Below are 16477 nucleotides of genomic sequence, written 5' to 3' on the forward strand. Positions count from 1 at the left end.
ACAGAACCAGAAATGCATTTGAAGTTTTGATTACTGCATTGCTGCACATGCAGTCTTAACACTATAATGCACCTAAGCAAGTGGAGAAAAACACGCAGTACATAATCACAACATTAATAGATAGGGCATTTTACCCACATTTTTCTTATTAATTACTTCACTTACTTAAATGTAAAAAATCTGAATGTATCCCATATTTGTTTATTATTACTTTGATTTAAATCTGGGTTGAATGCATATTCTATTGTAAAATCAAATTTAGAGGATTGTGACACTTTGGTATGCGCTCTCGGAGTTCTATTTCAGCAAGATGTCCAGGTAAAATTTTTAACAATTTATCAAGAAGAATGAAGAGAATCTACAGCATGCTCAAAGATCCACTTACTAATTATGCAGTTAAAAGCATTACATTATTAGTAAATTGACCTATGAGTAATATTGTCTTCACCATACTGTATACTGTTCCCAAAAAATCAATAATGAACATCCATATATTCCAAAGTCAGCCCCCATTGGTAGTTCAACGCCCCACTGTTTGCAGACGAGGACTTTTGCAAAAGAATATCAAATTTTAGCGACTTATTTCTCAGCACTTACAAAACCAAGTTAACTTTTGATTCATTGCCATGGGAGACCTTAAAGACTTTCCTTCGGGATGAAATTATCTCATTTACCTTACACTACAACAAAACCATGTGGGCGAGATTACAGACCCTCACAGAATTGATTAAGGAAACAGATAAACAGTTAGCCTCAAATCCCTCCCCAGAGCTTTGTAAAAAAAAAAAAAATACTCAATTTACAATCCAAAATTAATCTATTCTCTACAAAAAGGCTGAAGACTTGCTCCTTAAAACCCGCAGCCTTTTCTATGAACATGGTGATAAATGTAGCTGCCTGCTCGTGCATCAATTAAAGCATCATGAAGCCTCTAGACTGATCCCTCAGATCAAAGACAGCTCCAATAATCTTGTCTCAGATCCTAGGGACAGTAATAAAGTCTTTATAACCCTTTAATCTTCTTTGTTTACTTTGGAGGCCCCAACTGATCACAGTAATATGCATCGCTTTTTATACAAACTAAATTTTCCTCTCTTGCACTTGGAGACTGCCACAGACCTAGAAAAGTCAATTACGTTAGAAGAAATAACAGCCATTATTAGTTCTATGAAAAGCAGTTAGACTCTGGGCCCTGATGTTTAGGGTATAGAACTTTAGAAAAAAACAAGTGAATAAATTAGCGCCCCTTCTTCTTAACATGTTTACCGAATACATTAGACAAGGTTCTCTTCCACCCTCATGTACCCAGGCCACCATCTCTCTTCCTTTGAAAAAAGACAAGGACACTTTGTGGGTCGTATCGGCTCATTCTTGGGCTATAAACTGAACTTCCTGAAAAGCGAATGTCTTCTTATTAACAAGCAAGCCTCTCAGATAAATCAATCAGAAGCCCCCTTTCAATTAAGCCCCCCTGGCATTAAATATCTCAGTATTTTTGTCACTTGCTCAATGGTCTCCATGTACGAAGCCAATCTACCTCTTTAGGTTTGACCAATCTCTGTTCAGACTCCTTACTAAGGCCCATAAGAAACAACCCTATGTTTTCTCTTTCCTTACCAGACTCAACTTTTGGTAAGTGGGGCAGGCTAGGAATCAATACCTCTAAAGATATTTTTGAAGATGGAGCACTCTGTAGTTTCTCCCAGCTAAGTTCTAAATATTGCCTATGCTGCTCTGACCTTTTCTGCTTCTTTCAGATTCGTCACTTTTTAATGTCTCAGGTTGCTTCCTTTCCACGATGTCCCCTTGAATCGGTATGCAAAGGTGTCCTTAAACTGTCACACACCTCTCAAAAATGAATCTCTAACATCTGCACTAACGTTATGTCTGTGGGTAGGGATTCTGTGTCCAAGAACAAGTTTAAATGGGAGTCAGAACTCAGACTGGAGCTGAATGATGATTGGTGGTCCCATGTTGTACATCAATTACTCTTCCTCTTGCGCACAACTACTGCTCTACTGGCTCTGCAACCCTTTTGCATGTGTTCTTGTCTGGCTCAAATTTTTACAAGGTTTTAGTCAGCTATATTTTTTAGAACTATCTCAGAGGGGTTAATTTTTTGAACTGATGATTGCCTTTTGCTAGCAATTTTCAATGTGTCTAGAGTCCCACTTCCCTGTAGCGCTGCTGTGTCTGATATGATTGCTTTCCTAATGCTCCAGGCCAGAAAAAGGATACTCTTACCCTGGAAATCTCCCACACCCCTTCTACACTCTACGTGGCTTAGTGACACCATGTTCTTCTTCCAGTTGGAGAAAAAGAGGTGTCAACCGTTTTTTGACATATTTTCAGAACTTGTCTGTAACCTAGACTTTTGGAATTTTTCACTGTTGTAGATATATATTGGCGATTGACCAGTTTTATAGTGCTTTTATGGTCCGTTTGTTCTGTTCTGTTTATCATTCTTCAAATTCCCTGATGTTATGTACCTTTCTACTATTGACTGTGGAAAGGTACTGACTATTGACTGTGCATTGTACATCATATCAGTAAAAAGTTGAAACAAAAACTAACATCCATGCACATACCATAGAAACTACTGTATACTTAAAATAACTATTTCCCAACCAATTCTGAAAATCAAACAACTTTTATTTTTATTCAATCCATGTATAGACATCAGAGATGCATTTTAAAACAAACAAGAGCATGGTATTAATCCAGTGCAGTTAAGATAAGACTTTTTTTCAACTGTCAGCTGGTTCATAAATGTTTCCCCTACATGTGAGATAAGGCCTCAACTTACTCCTCAGACCGTAGTGACTCGCATGACCAGCTCTCGTGTGCTATTGCTGGGTTGGCTGCGTGTCTCTGGCTGCCTCAGGTGGCTGAGGAGGTGGAGGATGTTGTAGGGACAGTGTTGGTCTGGCACTGCGCTGCCGCTGTTGGGGTCCACATGTGATCCCAGTCCTCCTGTGGCCATGACCACAGTTGTAGAAGTGGAGCCGGCAGCTGTGGAGGCTACCACCACCAGCGAGGAGGTGGAGGTGGACACTCCTACCCCAGTCTGATAGCCCTGGCTGGGTTGAGACAGAGTCCTGTCCACAGTGGCATCCTTCAGGTCATCGCTGTCCATAGACTTATCATAGTTCAGGACCTTCCACTGCTGGTTCACGGCCTGCCAGCGGTGGAAAATACGAAACACAGAAGGTCCCTCATGGACAATTAGTGCTGTGGAGATAAGAGCACCAAACAGACAATGTCACTTGCTGGCAGGACTCTTATATGTGTGTGTGTGTGTGTGTGTGTGTGTGTGTGTGTGTGTGTGTGTGTCTGTGTGTGTGTGTGTGTGTGTTTATACACACACATGTATGTATAAGTGTATAGATATATAATTATTGCACCATAACCCAAGATCTTTATTTCTTATACTGTAGATATGGCATAATTTATGACATATGACACCATTTTTGGATTTAGGTTTGCAAAAGTGATGAATCTGTTCTCTGGGTTTGTACGATAATATTTTATCACAGTTTAAAATTACTTATTGATTTGTGTTCACTGAACTGTGTATAAGAAAAATTGAAATCAATCTGTAACAATAGATGCTTGGACCCCAAGATTTTACTGTGTATTTTTTTTCACATTAAAGTCATGTAGAGGGAAATACAGAATGTGTGGTTTATATTGTATTTTATAATCTGTAGAACTTTTTTTTAACCCCCCCAATTTTTCGTCTTTAAGTAGTACACAAACATATAATACATACTCTTTATCTATGTATTTGTCAACAACTTTAAATCATCCTGTGATGCATCCATAACTGGATGTTTATATACAAACAGAAAATGAATGACAATATTGGGAAAAAAAAAAGTTGTAATTGCATAAAATATGTCCTCATAAGAGAAGTTATAGTCGTTGAAAACACTGTGCATTAATACACACTTAATGTCCCTATATCTGCTTACAACTATTTTATAAATAATTCAGGATATGTTTAAATACTGCAATAAATATACTCCAATAAATGCTAAATAGATTGGGTTAAAGTAGGTTTGACCACTGTATATAGAAGCTGTATACATTCAAGAAATTACAATTAATAAAGTATTTCATTTCAGTTATAGCATAACATTGTCCTCTGATATAAGAGTTTACATAAGGCTTACATATTGCAACAACTACAGTGATAAAATCCTGTCTCTCCTCCTTAGCTCTGTTTCTCTTCCACTTTAACTTTGTGGATAAGTGAAAGTCAGGCCTTTGCTCTTAAAATCCGCCAGGTGACAAGTTAATCTCTTTAAAGTGCAGAGTTAATGACTCCATGGTCAATCCACCAACCTGGAGACAAACAATCTGCTCTTCCTCTCATCCTACTGTCTACTGCAGAGGCAGTTAGTTTTCTTAATGTGAGATGCCATTACACAGAGGGCCCTCAGGCTCCAGGGGAGGACGCTGGAGTGGATGCTACAAATTTCAATTTGGACACCCATACAAATTCAGAAGATGGTTAAAAACGCTTCAATGCACTTTTTTTTCCTCGTGTCTTATCAGTGCACAGTGGTTGTCAAAGTTCTTCTGACTTTGGTGCTGCAGCTTTTGTTTCCTCTGCCAAGGAGATTATGTGATCACCCATGTCTGTTTGTTTGTTTGCTTTTTTGTCAGCAGGATTACGCAAAAGCTACTGAACCAATTTGTACCGAACTTGGTGGAGGGATGGGGCATGGACCAGGGAAGAACCCGTTACAATTTGGGGCAGATCTGGATCACTTACTATGAATATGAATGTTTTCCTCTGAAGTCTGTTGTATGTTGTTTGTAATTGGCCTTGGTGGAGGTCTGCGCTCTGCTGAGCACATTTTCTAGTTATAGAGTGAAATGCATTTTAATGTGTGTGGTGAAAAACACTTCAGTTGCTGCAAAACTTCAAAAGTTTTGAACATTCAGCATTCATATTTAATTTTAATTACATACTGTAAGCTTTGACGCAGCATTTCATCAACTTTAATATAGTAACTGTAATATTACAAAAATTTTAATTGGCCAAACAATCATGCATGCATTATCAATAATGATCTGATATATAAGTGTCCACACACTCAATACTGATTTGAAGTTGTTGACAATGTGGTATAGATTAATTGTATTGATTGTCAATAGTGTAAAGTGTTCATGGCATTTACAATAATTTGTAAGATTTGCAGATGGGTATAATTATTGACTTTACTTAACAGCTATAACATTTTGTTTGCTTTTACCGGTTGAATGCATAATGTACCCAGAATAACGTGACCAGAGTTGACACACTCAATATCATTCTCAATGGTAAAATGCACAAACTCATTCCGAGAAGTATAAACTTTAAATTAAATTAAAGAGTAATAAACCAGTGTTAAATGTATAACCTCACCGATGCAGACGACATCCATGAAGCCGTACATGCCGTAGCATATCTGGAAAAGCAGATCTTGTCGCTGCCAGCGAGCTGACGGGCTGAAAGACGACCACACCAGCCAGGAGATACTTGCCATCAGGAACAGGGAGCCTAAGATGGCTGCTGCTATCTGCACTTTCTCTATTACTGTCAGGGAGATGGCCTGCCACTGCAAGAACACACAGACCACAGTAATGCGTAGTTCTTTGTATTTCACCCTTATTTCACTTTTAACTTTACTCAATACTTGGAAAACACTTTTTGGGCAGGGGCTAGAAGTACACATAAAGATAAAGATGGGAACCAACAACACACAATCATTGAATACAGTCACTAATTAAACAAATTAATTAAGACATGCAATTATAAGTTAATCAGGCTGATGCTCAGACTTCCGAACTATTCCACCAAAATGAAAGCATCCAATTTCAGGGAAGGCTACAGCTGACTATAGATACAGTATATTAAGCACAAAATCAAAAGCTAAAAATCTTTCACTCATCACACACATCAGTATTGAATGGGAGAACCTCAGAGTAATGTGTCCACTCACAAAAGACCTTATCATATCACCAAAGTCTAAAACTGAGAGAGTTGCTTCTATAATCTTTCTGTTATAGAGACCAGAGGGAAAAAACTGTTTAATTGAAAATGAGAAATGTATAACATACAAATCGGTACTCAGAGTTTTTCATCTGACTGTTAACTTGCCCCTTTCTCCTAGTTTCAAGAAGGTACAATAACTTGGTTATAATCCAACTTGTAAATATTTTCACACATGGGGATAAAATCTTGAATTCTCATCTAGGTCTTTTGCTTTTTCAATTTCTACAGTGCTGTTCTTTACATCCAGAGCTCACCTGTAGTGGGTTCTTGGTGCTGATGGCAATGACCTGATATTTGTAGTAACAGAGCTCACAGGCCCAGGACCCTCTCTCACTGATCCATTTGATGAGGCAGGGCTGGTGGGTGCAGCGTACTGACCCACTGCACCGGCATGGACTCAGGAGCTCCCCCTGCAGGAAAGATGCAGAGTCAGTCAGTGCTAGCAATCCAGGACAAGCATTTGAAACAATTAAGTTCATTTAAACGTATAAATATGTTATGTCTTTCAGGTGTTTACTGTCAGTGGATAGTGCTCCGTGCTGCTGCTGGTGAAACAGGAATGTACCTTGCTACCTGAGTTGAGCTTTGCTCTAAATATAAAGAAAAATAAAGTCCTGCACTCATGTAGCCTGAGTTACATTTTCAGTAGAAGCACACAAAATTCAACGAAATACTGCAGTCTACAAAAAAAAGAAAAGAAAAAGAAAAAGAAAAAAAAATCGCTATAATGTGCTGCTTTATAATCCTGATCATGAGCCTGAGAGCAGGATACTGTCTGACAAACCTTGGGTTTCTTATATTATTTACCCCCTACAGATAACCATTTCAAATGCATATACTGTAGGTAACACTATACATACCACTGCACGTCATATTATAGCAGAACTACAGTTCAGGTGTGAAATGAAAGCTTTGCATTATACCTCTTTGACAGATAAAATACTTGATTACTAGTACAGTTGAAAAGTGAAAAATGATTCACTGAAGCTTCTGTCCAAGAGCAAACCCCAACAAAAATGTAAAATAATGCACTAGAAGTGCACTGTTACTGCAGCTCTTACACTGAATGGAGCTATCATATATACATATATAGGTAAAAGAGCTGAGATTTAACAGCCTTATTTTTTAACTTGACCAACATCTGTTTTCAATTTATGCAGCAGGGTTTGACAGGGATCCATGTAAATCAGTGGATGTTTTCAGCCTACAAAAGACTCTGAAACCCATCAGCCAAAGTGAAAATACAAAATTCACTACATGTGGCATCGTAAGATTTTAACTTAGCAGTAATTACGTGCTCAGTGATATTCATGACCAGCCATTATTCTTTAACTGCATTCAGCCTGAGGTATGAATGAGAGATTTATAATCTCTCACCCTGAGCCCCAAGCTCATTAAAATATATTAGTCTTGTCATATTGAATATAGATGATGACACAAAAGATGTAGGCTTGCCACCCTTTTTAGGTCCTGATCTGCAGTTTATTAAACTTGGATCTATAAAATTGTATAGATGTTTCAATCTTAATGGGACTGAACAAAATCATGTAGTGAATGGAAAAATAAATTAGCCAATTCCTTCTGCTGCAAGAAAGCTCTCCACCTCTCTGAGCTAAGGCATTCTATTTTTAAGTCAATGTATTGTTAATTTAGTATGCAGTATTCCCTGTCCCTGTCTACCATGAACATGGCAAAGAGACTGTAGCAAGAAACGCAAAACGTAGTGAGTTTTCCATATTATTTCTCCACACCGTCACTTTACTGACATCTCTGACAGACGGAGCAGTACCCTGATCATGGACGAGCGAGAAAAATGCTGGGAGATAGAGGAGAAAAGGCCCGTCTACAGATGGCCAGGGTGGGAGTGTATTGGCAGGAGCACCAGAACACTTCTGCCGTGTCCAGTGGGACTCAGACCTCTCACTGTGACTGGCCTGGTCGTAGCCAAGAGCTGAAACCTAGATCACTCCAGTACAACTGAGGCTGGAGAGGGAGCAAGAGAAACTGATAACATTCATGGCATTACAGCCCACTCATAGAGAAAGTGATAAATAAATGTCCTTTTGTTGATCAAACAGCTATGATTATTGAAAAAAAAACAAAAAAACAACACAAACACATTGACATAATATGTATTAAAAAGATTATAAATCTGATAGGTTTGATTGTTTTATTCCATATCTCTGTGCTGAATTATCCTAAAAAAAAAAAACACCTCAGTGCATCCAATTTTCTCCTTATAAAAGTCCTTAGGGGAACTGGTTCCCCTAAGGACATAATGCTAAATTAGAGATGGCTATTCACATTTGTTAAGGGTCTGGAATCAATGCAAGTGAACTTCATTATCTCTAGGAAAAGGGAAATGGGGGGATAATAAACTAGCTCCCACAGAAACTGAGTGAAAGTGATGTTTACAATAGCCAATGGCATTCAGACCACAACCATTTCTTTAATGAGAATCTGCAATACTTCATAACAGCTTCATATAGAAATGTAACTATATTCAACAAGTTAGACGGAAAAGAAGTCAAATCACTGACAAAATGAAATTGAAGGTCATATAATTTCAAATTTATTTACGTATAATGACTGCTCATAAACGATATGTTGGGGGACGTTCCACTTATTGCTTATTTTAGGGGAACCGTTGGACCTACAGTCACAGGTAATGGACCTTATAAAGTAACTGAATAAAGACCAACCAGGGTTTAGAACTTAAGTTTATAATTTATGTTTATGAAATCACAGCTCGTCCACAGACTTGCGCAAAGGCAAAAAGTTTGATGTGCTTATATAACTTGTTTATATTCAATTCCCAACAAATGGTGAAGGAGCCATCCTGCATATGATGGAATACAGAAAGCACAGTGCCTCGCCACTGTGCAACCATATCGAAAGAATGATGCCAACTTGACCCCTCGGGGCTTCTCATTGTGCCACAGACAAATACACTGCAAGTGCATTATCTGTGTTATGATTTGGGAGGGAAAGCCGACTTTTTTTCTACGCAGCAGGGACTTCCATATTCTCAATGTGCAGCTGAAGTGAGGACAGGGCAGTAGCAGCATTAGCCCCAAAGGCCACCTCAGTGTAATAGTGCATGACACTTCAGGAAAAGATCCCTCACACGCAGAAATATTCCTTGACTTTTCTTTGTGTATTACTTTTTAAATATCTCTTTTATAAATTTTTGCAGTAGACGACTATTTCCTGAAAATCTCTTTGATCTGAAATATAGCAGAGAAATTGCTTATTTTTCAAGGTTAAGATCGCCAAGGTTAAGATCCAGTCTGAAAGTGCGAGCTTGAATAAAGCAAACGCCTCATGCAAGCAAGCCACACTCCTCTGTAAAGCTTCTCGCTGACCTTTACCTAAATAGAACTGATATTTTGATTGAAATATGTCTCAAGTTAGCTGTATATAAAATAATATAATGAATAACCTGAGGTTTTGAGGTAAAAGACACAAATTTATGATATTTCGTCTGATATTGGCTCTGTTGTTCATTTTACTTCACACTGTATGTGTCTGGGGATGTAAATTAACTCCAACAGTAGTCTGGGTTAAAGGGTTAGTCAAGATTTTTTTTCAAGTCTATCGCAGTAAAAACATAAATACATATACCCATACATAAATTGAAAGAGTTATTGGTTAATGTAATCATTATCCTGTCCATACTGGCCATGGAGAGATCTATTTCTATATGATTCTAATGTATGAGATTGAGAGAAAAATCCACAGTTCTTGATGTGCAATCTTGTGCAATCAAACGTGTTATCCAAAGTTACAATCTTTTTAGCATGAAATTCCCTATGTGTGTTTCCTTGTACAGTGTCTACTTGTTGAGTTGTGGAGAAGGGATAGTATCAGTAAGAGGGAATTTCACACTAAAAAGAAAATAACTTTAGAAGACATCCACTTGATATGGCACACAGACTGCTGAAGAGATCGGTTCATGGGAAGTAAGGAGAAGCGGAATAGTTACAGCGACCAATAACTCTTAAAATGTACATTTGAGCATATGAGTATTATACTGAGACAGATCTGGAAATAAAGAAATGTGTGAACCTATCCTTAAAAAGAGCAGGACTTCGGTTATGAATCACTAAGGGAACCTCAAAGAAAATCGCGCCAAAAACACTGACATGAATTTGATTAGACAGACTTATTACATTGTGTGGTGTCATATTAAATCAGAGTACAATCGTTTTCCAAATGGTTGACTTTGTCAGACATTCAAGGCCCTTTTCTAGTGGTATGCTTGAGGAAAGCTATGTCTCTTGCTCCCTTCTGTACTCTGTCTTGAGTATTTAAGGCTTGGGGATGGAAGTGTTTTGAAGGTGGATTGTAAGATCAGATACTGGCTACCTTGGTCTATATGACATTCTGTAGGCTAAGGGAGTATAGAGGATAACTAATGTCCCCACTGCCTGTATCACACAGTGACACACAGACAGTCCACTCATGTCTCTTTTCAAATGGAGCCTCATTCTCGTTGTACCCATTTACACACCTCAGCAGATCCATATCTGGACTTCACCCAAACCAACAGAAGAGACGACAGGAAAAGGAAGTCCAGTGATAGATAAGAACTTGCATAATGATAGGATGGCATGAAATCACATGCTATTGACTAGTGGCAATGTCTCCAGGAAGCCCTGATGAGATGAGCTGGAGGGACACCATGGGAAATACTGCAAATTCTGAAAGCAGTGCTTTGTATGCACTGTAGAGTGTGCTGACTATCTGTGGGGTTTTTTGAAAAAAAAGGATGGGGCATGTCTTCCAATCTCATAACTAGACCCCATGTCAGTAATAATTACAAAGTCTGAGCTCAGAGGTGGAATGATGCACAGAATTGCTGATGGAGTAATTAGTTGACGAAACATAGAGAGATTATAGGCCTTACACAGTGCATTGACCATGAAATGATACACTAAATCTGCTGCTTGGGTAAAGGAAAGGCAACTGTGAGTACAGACTGCTGGATATAAAGTTATGTTTCTACAACTCAGTTCCACATTTTTTTATAACCTCCCCACCTCCATTACAATTGGAGAGGCGTGACATATTTGTCAATGTGGTCTTAAAGGATCTGTCAAACAGTGTAACTAATGTCTGCAAATGTTAAGTGCCCACTTCTCTGTTATAATTTAATATTATTTATTTTGGCGCACCTTAGTCATGCTTGTTCACATTTTTCCTCTCTTGACTGATGTAGTGTGACATTATCACCAATATGGCCCAAAAGCCACAGGCACGTAGTGTGATTAACTTGAAGACTCTTCCCTTCTGTTCTCTGCACATAATTATTATTTTTTCGCTTTTTCCGGGTGCTGCATGTGAGCAGCAGAGTGAGAGGTATTATGTGATTTTTTTCATGCATGTAATGATTCAATATGAATTCATAGTGTTTGGCTATAACGAGTTGTTACTGCATCGCTGTTTATCCTCCACACTTGTCAACCATGGGGACAAGGTCTTTCATTATCCTCCCGCTGTTAGCTATGGCTGTCTTTTCAAGCAATGCAAAGGGATGAGTGCAGGATGCAGTGGCAACCCTGCTCAGAGAGTTCTCCAGCTGTGTGGCCGCCTTAACAAGAAACTGGGAGTGAATGTTCTCAGTGGAATATAAGCTTGAGCAGTAAATCTTCATAACAGAGAGCCTGCATATAAGAGAGGCTCTAGCGGGAAGGGATGATTACTAGATTCAAATGTGCAACATTACCATCACCTGGTTCTTAGTTAACCTATGGTCTTTGTGGGAGCAAATAGGTGGGATAGTTAATTCCAACCAAACTAAACACCAACAGATTTCACACATTTTCTAACCTTAAGAGACAAAGCCTGGATCAGTGACTGATCAATGGGTCGGAATGGTTACTTCCTACATGACATAAATATCTTATTTTAACATAGCTTGACTTACATGTTCTGGTCCCTGGAAGCAGATCCTGCACACAGGCGTCCTAAAGCCACTTTCCGTGTAGCTGGTCAGGGAGAACCTCTCCTCCAGTTTGCCCTTTGAGCACTCATCAGAGGAGCTGCTGCAGCCGCGCAGGGCCGCCGACAGCTCTGCAGCATCAACCCAGCCCGCCACCGGTCGCTCTCCGCCCGGTGGCCCATTGGCTCCCGCCGCAGGTAAGGCGGTCCGGTCCTCTGCATGCTGGTGGCTCCGCGTTAGCGTGTTGTTGTTGTCGGGGACGGTGACGCCTGTCTCATGGCTTTCCGTAGCTTGGCCGCTCATGGAGGTCAGCGGTGGCAGCGGTGTCGGCGGTGCCGGTGGCCCGAGCAGGAGCACCCTCAGGTCACCGAGCAGGACGCAACAGCGGCTTTTCAGCATGCCCTGGCTGCGCAGCATCAGGCTGTCTCCGGCCAGAAACTCACAGCACCATGCAAAGGTGCTGGAAGAAGACAGTATGTACTGTATGTGTCCCCGTCATAAGCAAACACTTCTTCATATGTTGTGGGAATCGGATAGTGGATGCGGGGTGCGTTTTCCGGCGTTTGTTGGGGTTTAAAGCGCCCTTTTAGTTTTCATATGTTCTAATTGAATGTCTTTTATTGTCTTCCTACGAGGATGTAAATCCAAAAGGCAAATAAATCCCATCGATGCAAACAAGTGTCTGAAGCCATTAAGTTCAATAAATGGAAAAGCTAAAAGAGGAAAGTCAAATGTTAGATTGATAGGAATATGCATTCGAGTAATAAGGCTATGGCCCGTTCACTCGGTGTCCACTGTCATTTCATGGCCTTAATAGTCTGCCTGCTCTCTACAACATAAACTATCTAGACAAGCGTCTCCCTCCAGATTCACGAGTGCAAAAACCAGGAATCAAATCTGCCTTTGGTACAATCGATTGAAATAGACTACAAAACAAAATGTCAGCGCGCAATCTTAAAATTCAAATCTTCCAACAACAACGAAAGCCACATTTTAAATAAGCAGAGCTCAGATTACTGTCGACGTCTTGTAAGGCTCTCAAAGCAAATCAAGTCAGCCTATGGCGTGCCATGTTAGGAAGCGAAATCTGCCTTACCTGGCGAGCTACACCGTTTTCTATACGACTCAGTTTCAGGATTTTTTTTTTTTTTTTTTTTTTTTTTTTTCATAGATCTCTAGCCAGACTGCAGGTCGCTGGTAAGTCTGTGTGAAGCTTACATCCCCCAATTATGGAATTCCCATGTCCGAGGAACAAGCCGATGGGTTTACATCCCTCGGTTAAAATCCAACACGATTGTCGGACTGTCCTGCTCTGGACGAAAGCATCCGTAGCCCCGGATTCTCCTGCGATCATTGGCTGCCGAATTGGTGCTGCAGCTTCAGCACCATGATTCCTGGGACAGCTCCCAGACGCCACACGTCATCACCGCACAGTGATGCAAGCAGCCGACTCATTACTACAACTGTGGACTAAGACTAATGCAAAGGAAGACGGTTAATTACTTGTTGTAGGTCAGACATCCATCATTATAGAAGGACACATTAAGTTAAAGGTGACATGAATGTTTTTCCCCCCTTTTTTTTTCCAAAGGAGGAGATGTTTACTGCCTTTCATCATGCAAACTGATGGCAGAAAATTTAACTGTATTAATTGTCAATAATTAAACAGTTGAACTATCAGGCAACACAAGGCAAACACAAATTATTCATAACAGCTCAGCCAAATGGTGTCATTTTACTCAACACAAATATCGGTTAGGGTGACCGCTGAAACCTTAAAAATGATCACGTCTGAAGAAGTAAAAGGAGGAAATGCAGGCTAGACTCAAATAAGGCAGCCACCAAAATCACTTAATTCAACACATTTTTGTCAACATCAAAAAGAACATGAAATTAAAACAGGGTTCAAACCTAGTGTGTGAAGAAGTACTGAGACTCTTTTATTCCGTAAGTAAAAGTGGCAGGGCTTCCCAAAGCCCATGTTGGCTGATTCACATTGCTTGTTTACTGGGTTTAATAACATAAAAGACTACCAACGCCAGCAAATACTTGAATATGTACTTAAAGTATCAAAAGTACAGGTACTCATAATGCAATATGACCCCTTTCCGAGTGCTTTAGCACTATATAGGCTATATCATTTTATTGTATTATTATTATAATTATTATTGTTAAGATGTAAGCAGTGTTTTAGTATTAACAACAAATCATATTATATAAACTGATCATATGTTTAAAACCTGAATATGGAGAAAAGGAATTAGTAAAGATAGCTCTCAGATAAATGCAGTGAAGTAAAAAGGAAGATATTTCTCTCTGAAATGTGGTGGAGTAAAAGTATAAAGTGGCACATAAGAAGAAAAGTAAGAAGAGAGCACTTTACAGGCTAGTTACGGCAGCTGTGTGTAGCTTAACTCAATGATTGAAATGAACAAACCTGTGGCTGGACTGTCTCAGCCAGCAGAAATATTTTTCTTTTTTTTTTAAATCAGAATTTATATAAGACTTTGGTCAGTCTAGTGGCAATGGGGTGTGCATTTAATGGACTGCCAATGGTGAACTGACAGATTAAATTTGTAGCTCTCACTTCTGCTGGTTTTCTGTTCTGGCAGTGATTGCTTTTTTATACCCTCTCAGGTGTAAAGCAGTGACTGATTAAATAGCCACTGAAAATATATAGCTGCAAGCAGCTATTTGCGGGTGCAAACTTTTTGTGCTATACAGAGGGAAGCAGCTCAATTGCCACAAATTAAAGCTGTGAGCAGCAACGAGCGGATTAGTTTAATTCTGTTTAAAGAAGGAGCGGGACCAGTCAAACACTTGTTTCATCCTCACAATGTATGGAGAAAAATTCTAAATTGTCTAAATTGTTAATGTGTCCATGTAGTAAATGACATTTTATCTTGTCTAACATATAGCAAATACATTGTGGAGCTCAATGATGAAAAAAATCTACTTCAGTGCTATTTATTAATATTTTCCTCCAAAAAGAATCAGCAAAAGTAAGTACTTAATGACAGGCTTATGAAAAGAGAAAAAGGGTAATGAAGTGGAAGGTGCCATTATAATACTAAGCCGTTTTTTTGCCCTGTTTCAGCTACAATTGATCCATTATGTTTGATATGTTGGATTTATTGTTATTATTACAAGTGTAGAACTTAAGTATTAAGCGTATTGGTGTGTATGTTGTCCCCACTGAGTTTAATCAGAATGGCTCTAAAACAACTTGAGTTATGGCCAATTTCCTGTTAACCGTTTGCGGAGTTTTTTGATTAATGGTGGCCATGTTTTTTTAATTTTGTATCTCAGTCCCGCAAGACTATATCCCAAATTTGGTGCCGATAGACTCGAAATCCAAAAAGTCTATGTCATATTACTTTTTTCACATTTTGCAAATTAACAAAAAATCAATCATGATACGTTTATTGCCCAAGAGGCTTCTGTGTAGAAGACATTGAGATGTACATATCTGTGCCAAATTTCAAACCATATGTATTCAGGATGTGGGGGGGGGCAGCCTTTCAAAGTTTTTACTTTTTTGGCTGTTATTATATTTTTTGTGACCCATTTGCACAAAATTTCTAGTTATGGTGCCAAGTTTCACATCTCTAATTTGTTCCAGGTCACAGCAAATTGAGTAAAGGCATAAAATGGTATATATAATAATAAATAGACCGTGCCCACAAGCACGGTCAATCAATCAATATGACACTTCAAATAGGCCTTTAAATGTACTGTCTTAGTAGGTCACCCAAACTTCTGTACAAGCCACAATTATTTTATTTTTTTAAGTTCATGAATTAAAAGGAAACAGTACATTAACATTTGAAGAAGGGTTCATTTTTAACGTCTGTTTATTGCAGGGGTTGTATTTACTTCTTTCAACTTCACATAACAACAAAATATGTGGCCAAACTTTTGCATACAACTGTATAGCTGTCAGATAAATGTAGTGGAGTAAAAAGTACAACATTTCCTTATAAAATGTAGTAGGGTAGAGATATGAAGTAGCAAAAATGGAAACACTTAGGTTACCTAAAAGTTTACCTTACATTTCACAAATGTACATTACCTGCCTCAGAAGGGTTAGATATAGATTTGTTGCATCCCACCACTGCAAACAGTGTATCCTGTTGAGCAAAATCTAAGAATAGTCCGTTTTCAGCCACGGTTAGCGGCTTTAGAGTACCTACCCTACACTTTTACCGGAAATGTTTGACATTAGGTTAAATCCAGCCAACTATACGGTTACCTTACCTTCTTTTAGTTTGCCTCCTCTTTCTTTCAAGCTAACACATCAGATTTATCCGCCAAAGATTTCCCAATGCAACACGGTAGAATTTAAAGTTTTAAATTAAATGGGTTTATCTCTCAATATTTATTGCTCATAAGGACGGTTAGTCTATCTTCTTTGACCATCTCTCTGCATCACCAGGCAACTTCCACCTCCACGTGCCTGCTTGTTTTTCTACGTCACTTCCTGCGCG

General features: G+C 39.0%; 1 protein-coding gene across 2 annotated transcripts; it reads right to left on the bottom strand.

The window, feature by feature from the left end:
- Positions 1-2672: 2672 nt before the first annotated feature.
- marchf4 (membrane associated ring-CH-type finger 4) lies at positions 2673-16477 on the bottom strand. 2 transcript variants are annotated; one of them, XM_040148634.1, is made up of 5 exons: positions 16248-16477; positions 11976-12703; positions 6301-6456; positions 5417-5609; positions 2673-3231 (listed from the first exon to the last, which is right to left on the bottom strand). In XM_040148634.1, the coding sequence occupies exons 2-5, from the start codon at positions 12405-12407 to the stop codon at positions 2810-2812; spliced, it is 1203 nt and encodes a 400-aa protein (XP_040004568.1). In that variant the 5' UTR covers positions 12408-12703; positions 16248-16477; the 3' UTR covers positions 2673-2809. The 2 variants fall into 2 exon arrangements, with proteins under 2 accessions (XP_040004568.1, XP_040004569.1); XM_040148635.1 differs by lacking the exon at positions 16248-16477 and adding an exon at positions 16063-16224.

This window comes from Xiphias gladius, chromosome 16, assembly GCF_016859285.1.
Source record: "Xiphias gladius isolate SHS-SW01 ecotype Sanya breed wild chromosome 16, ASM1685928v1, whole genome shotgun sequence".
In the NCBI taxonomy this organism is placed as follows: Eukaryota; Metazoa; Chordata; class Actinopteri; order Istiophoriformes; family Xiphiidae; genus Xiphias; species Xiphias gladius.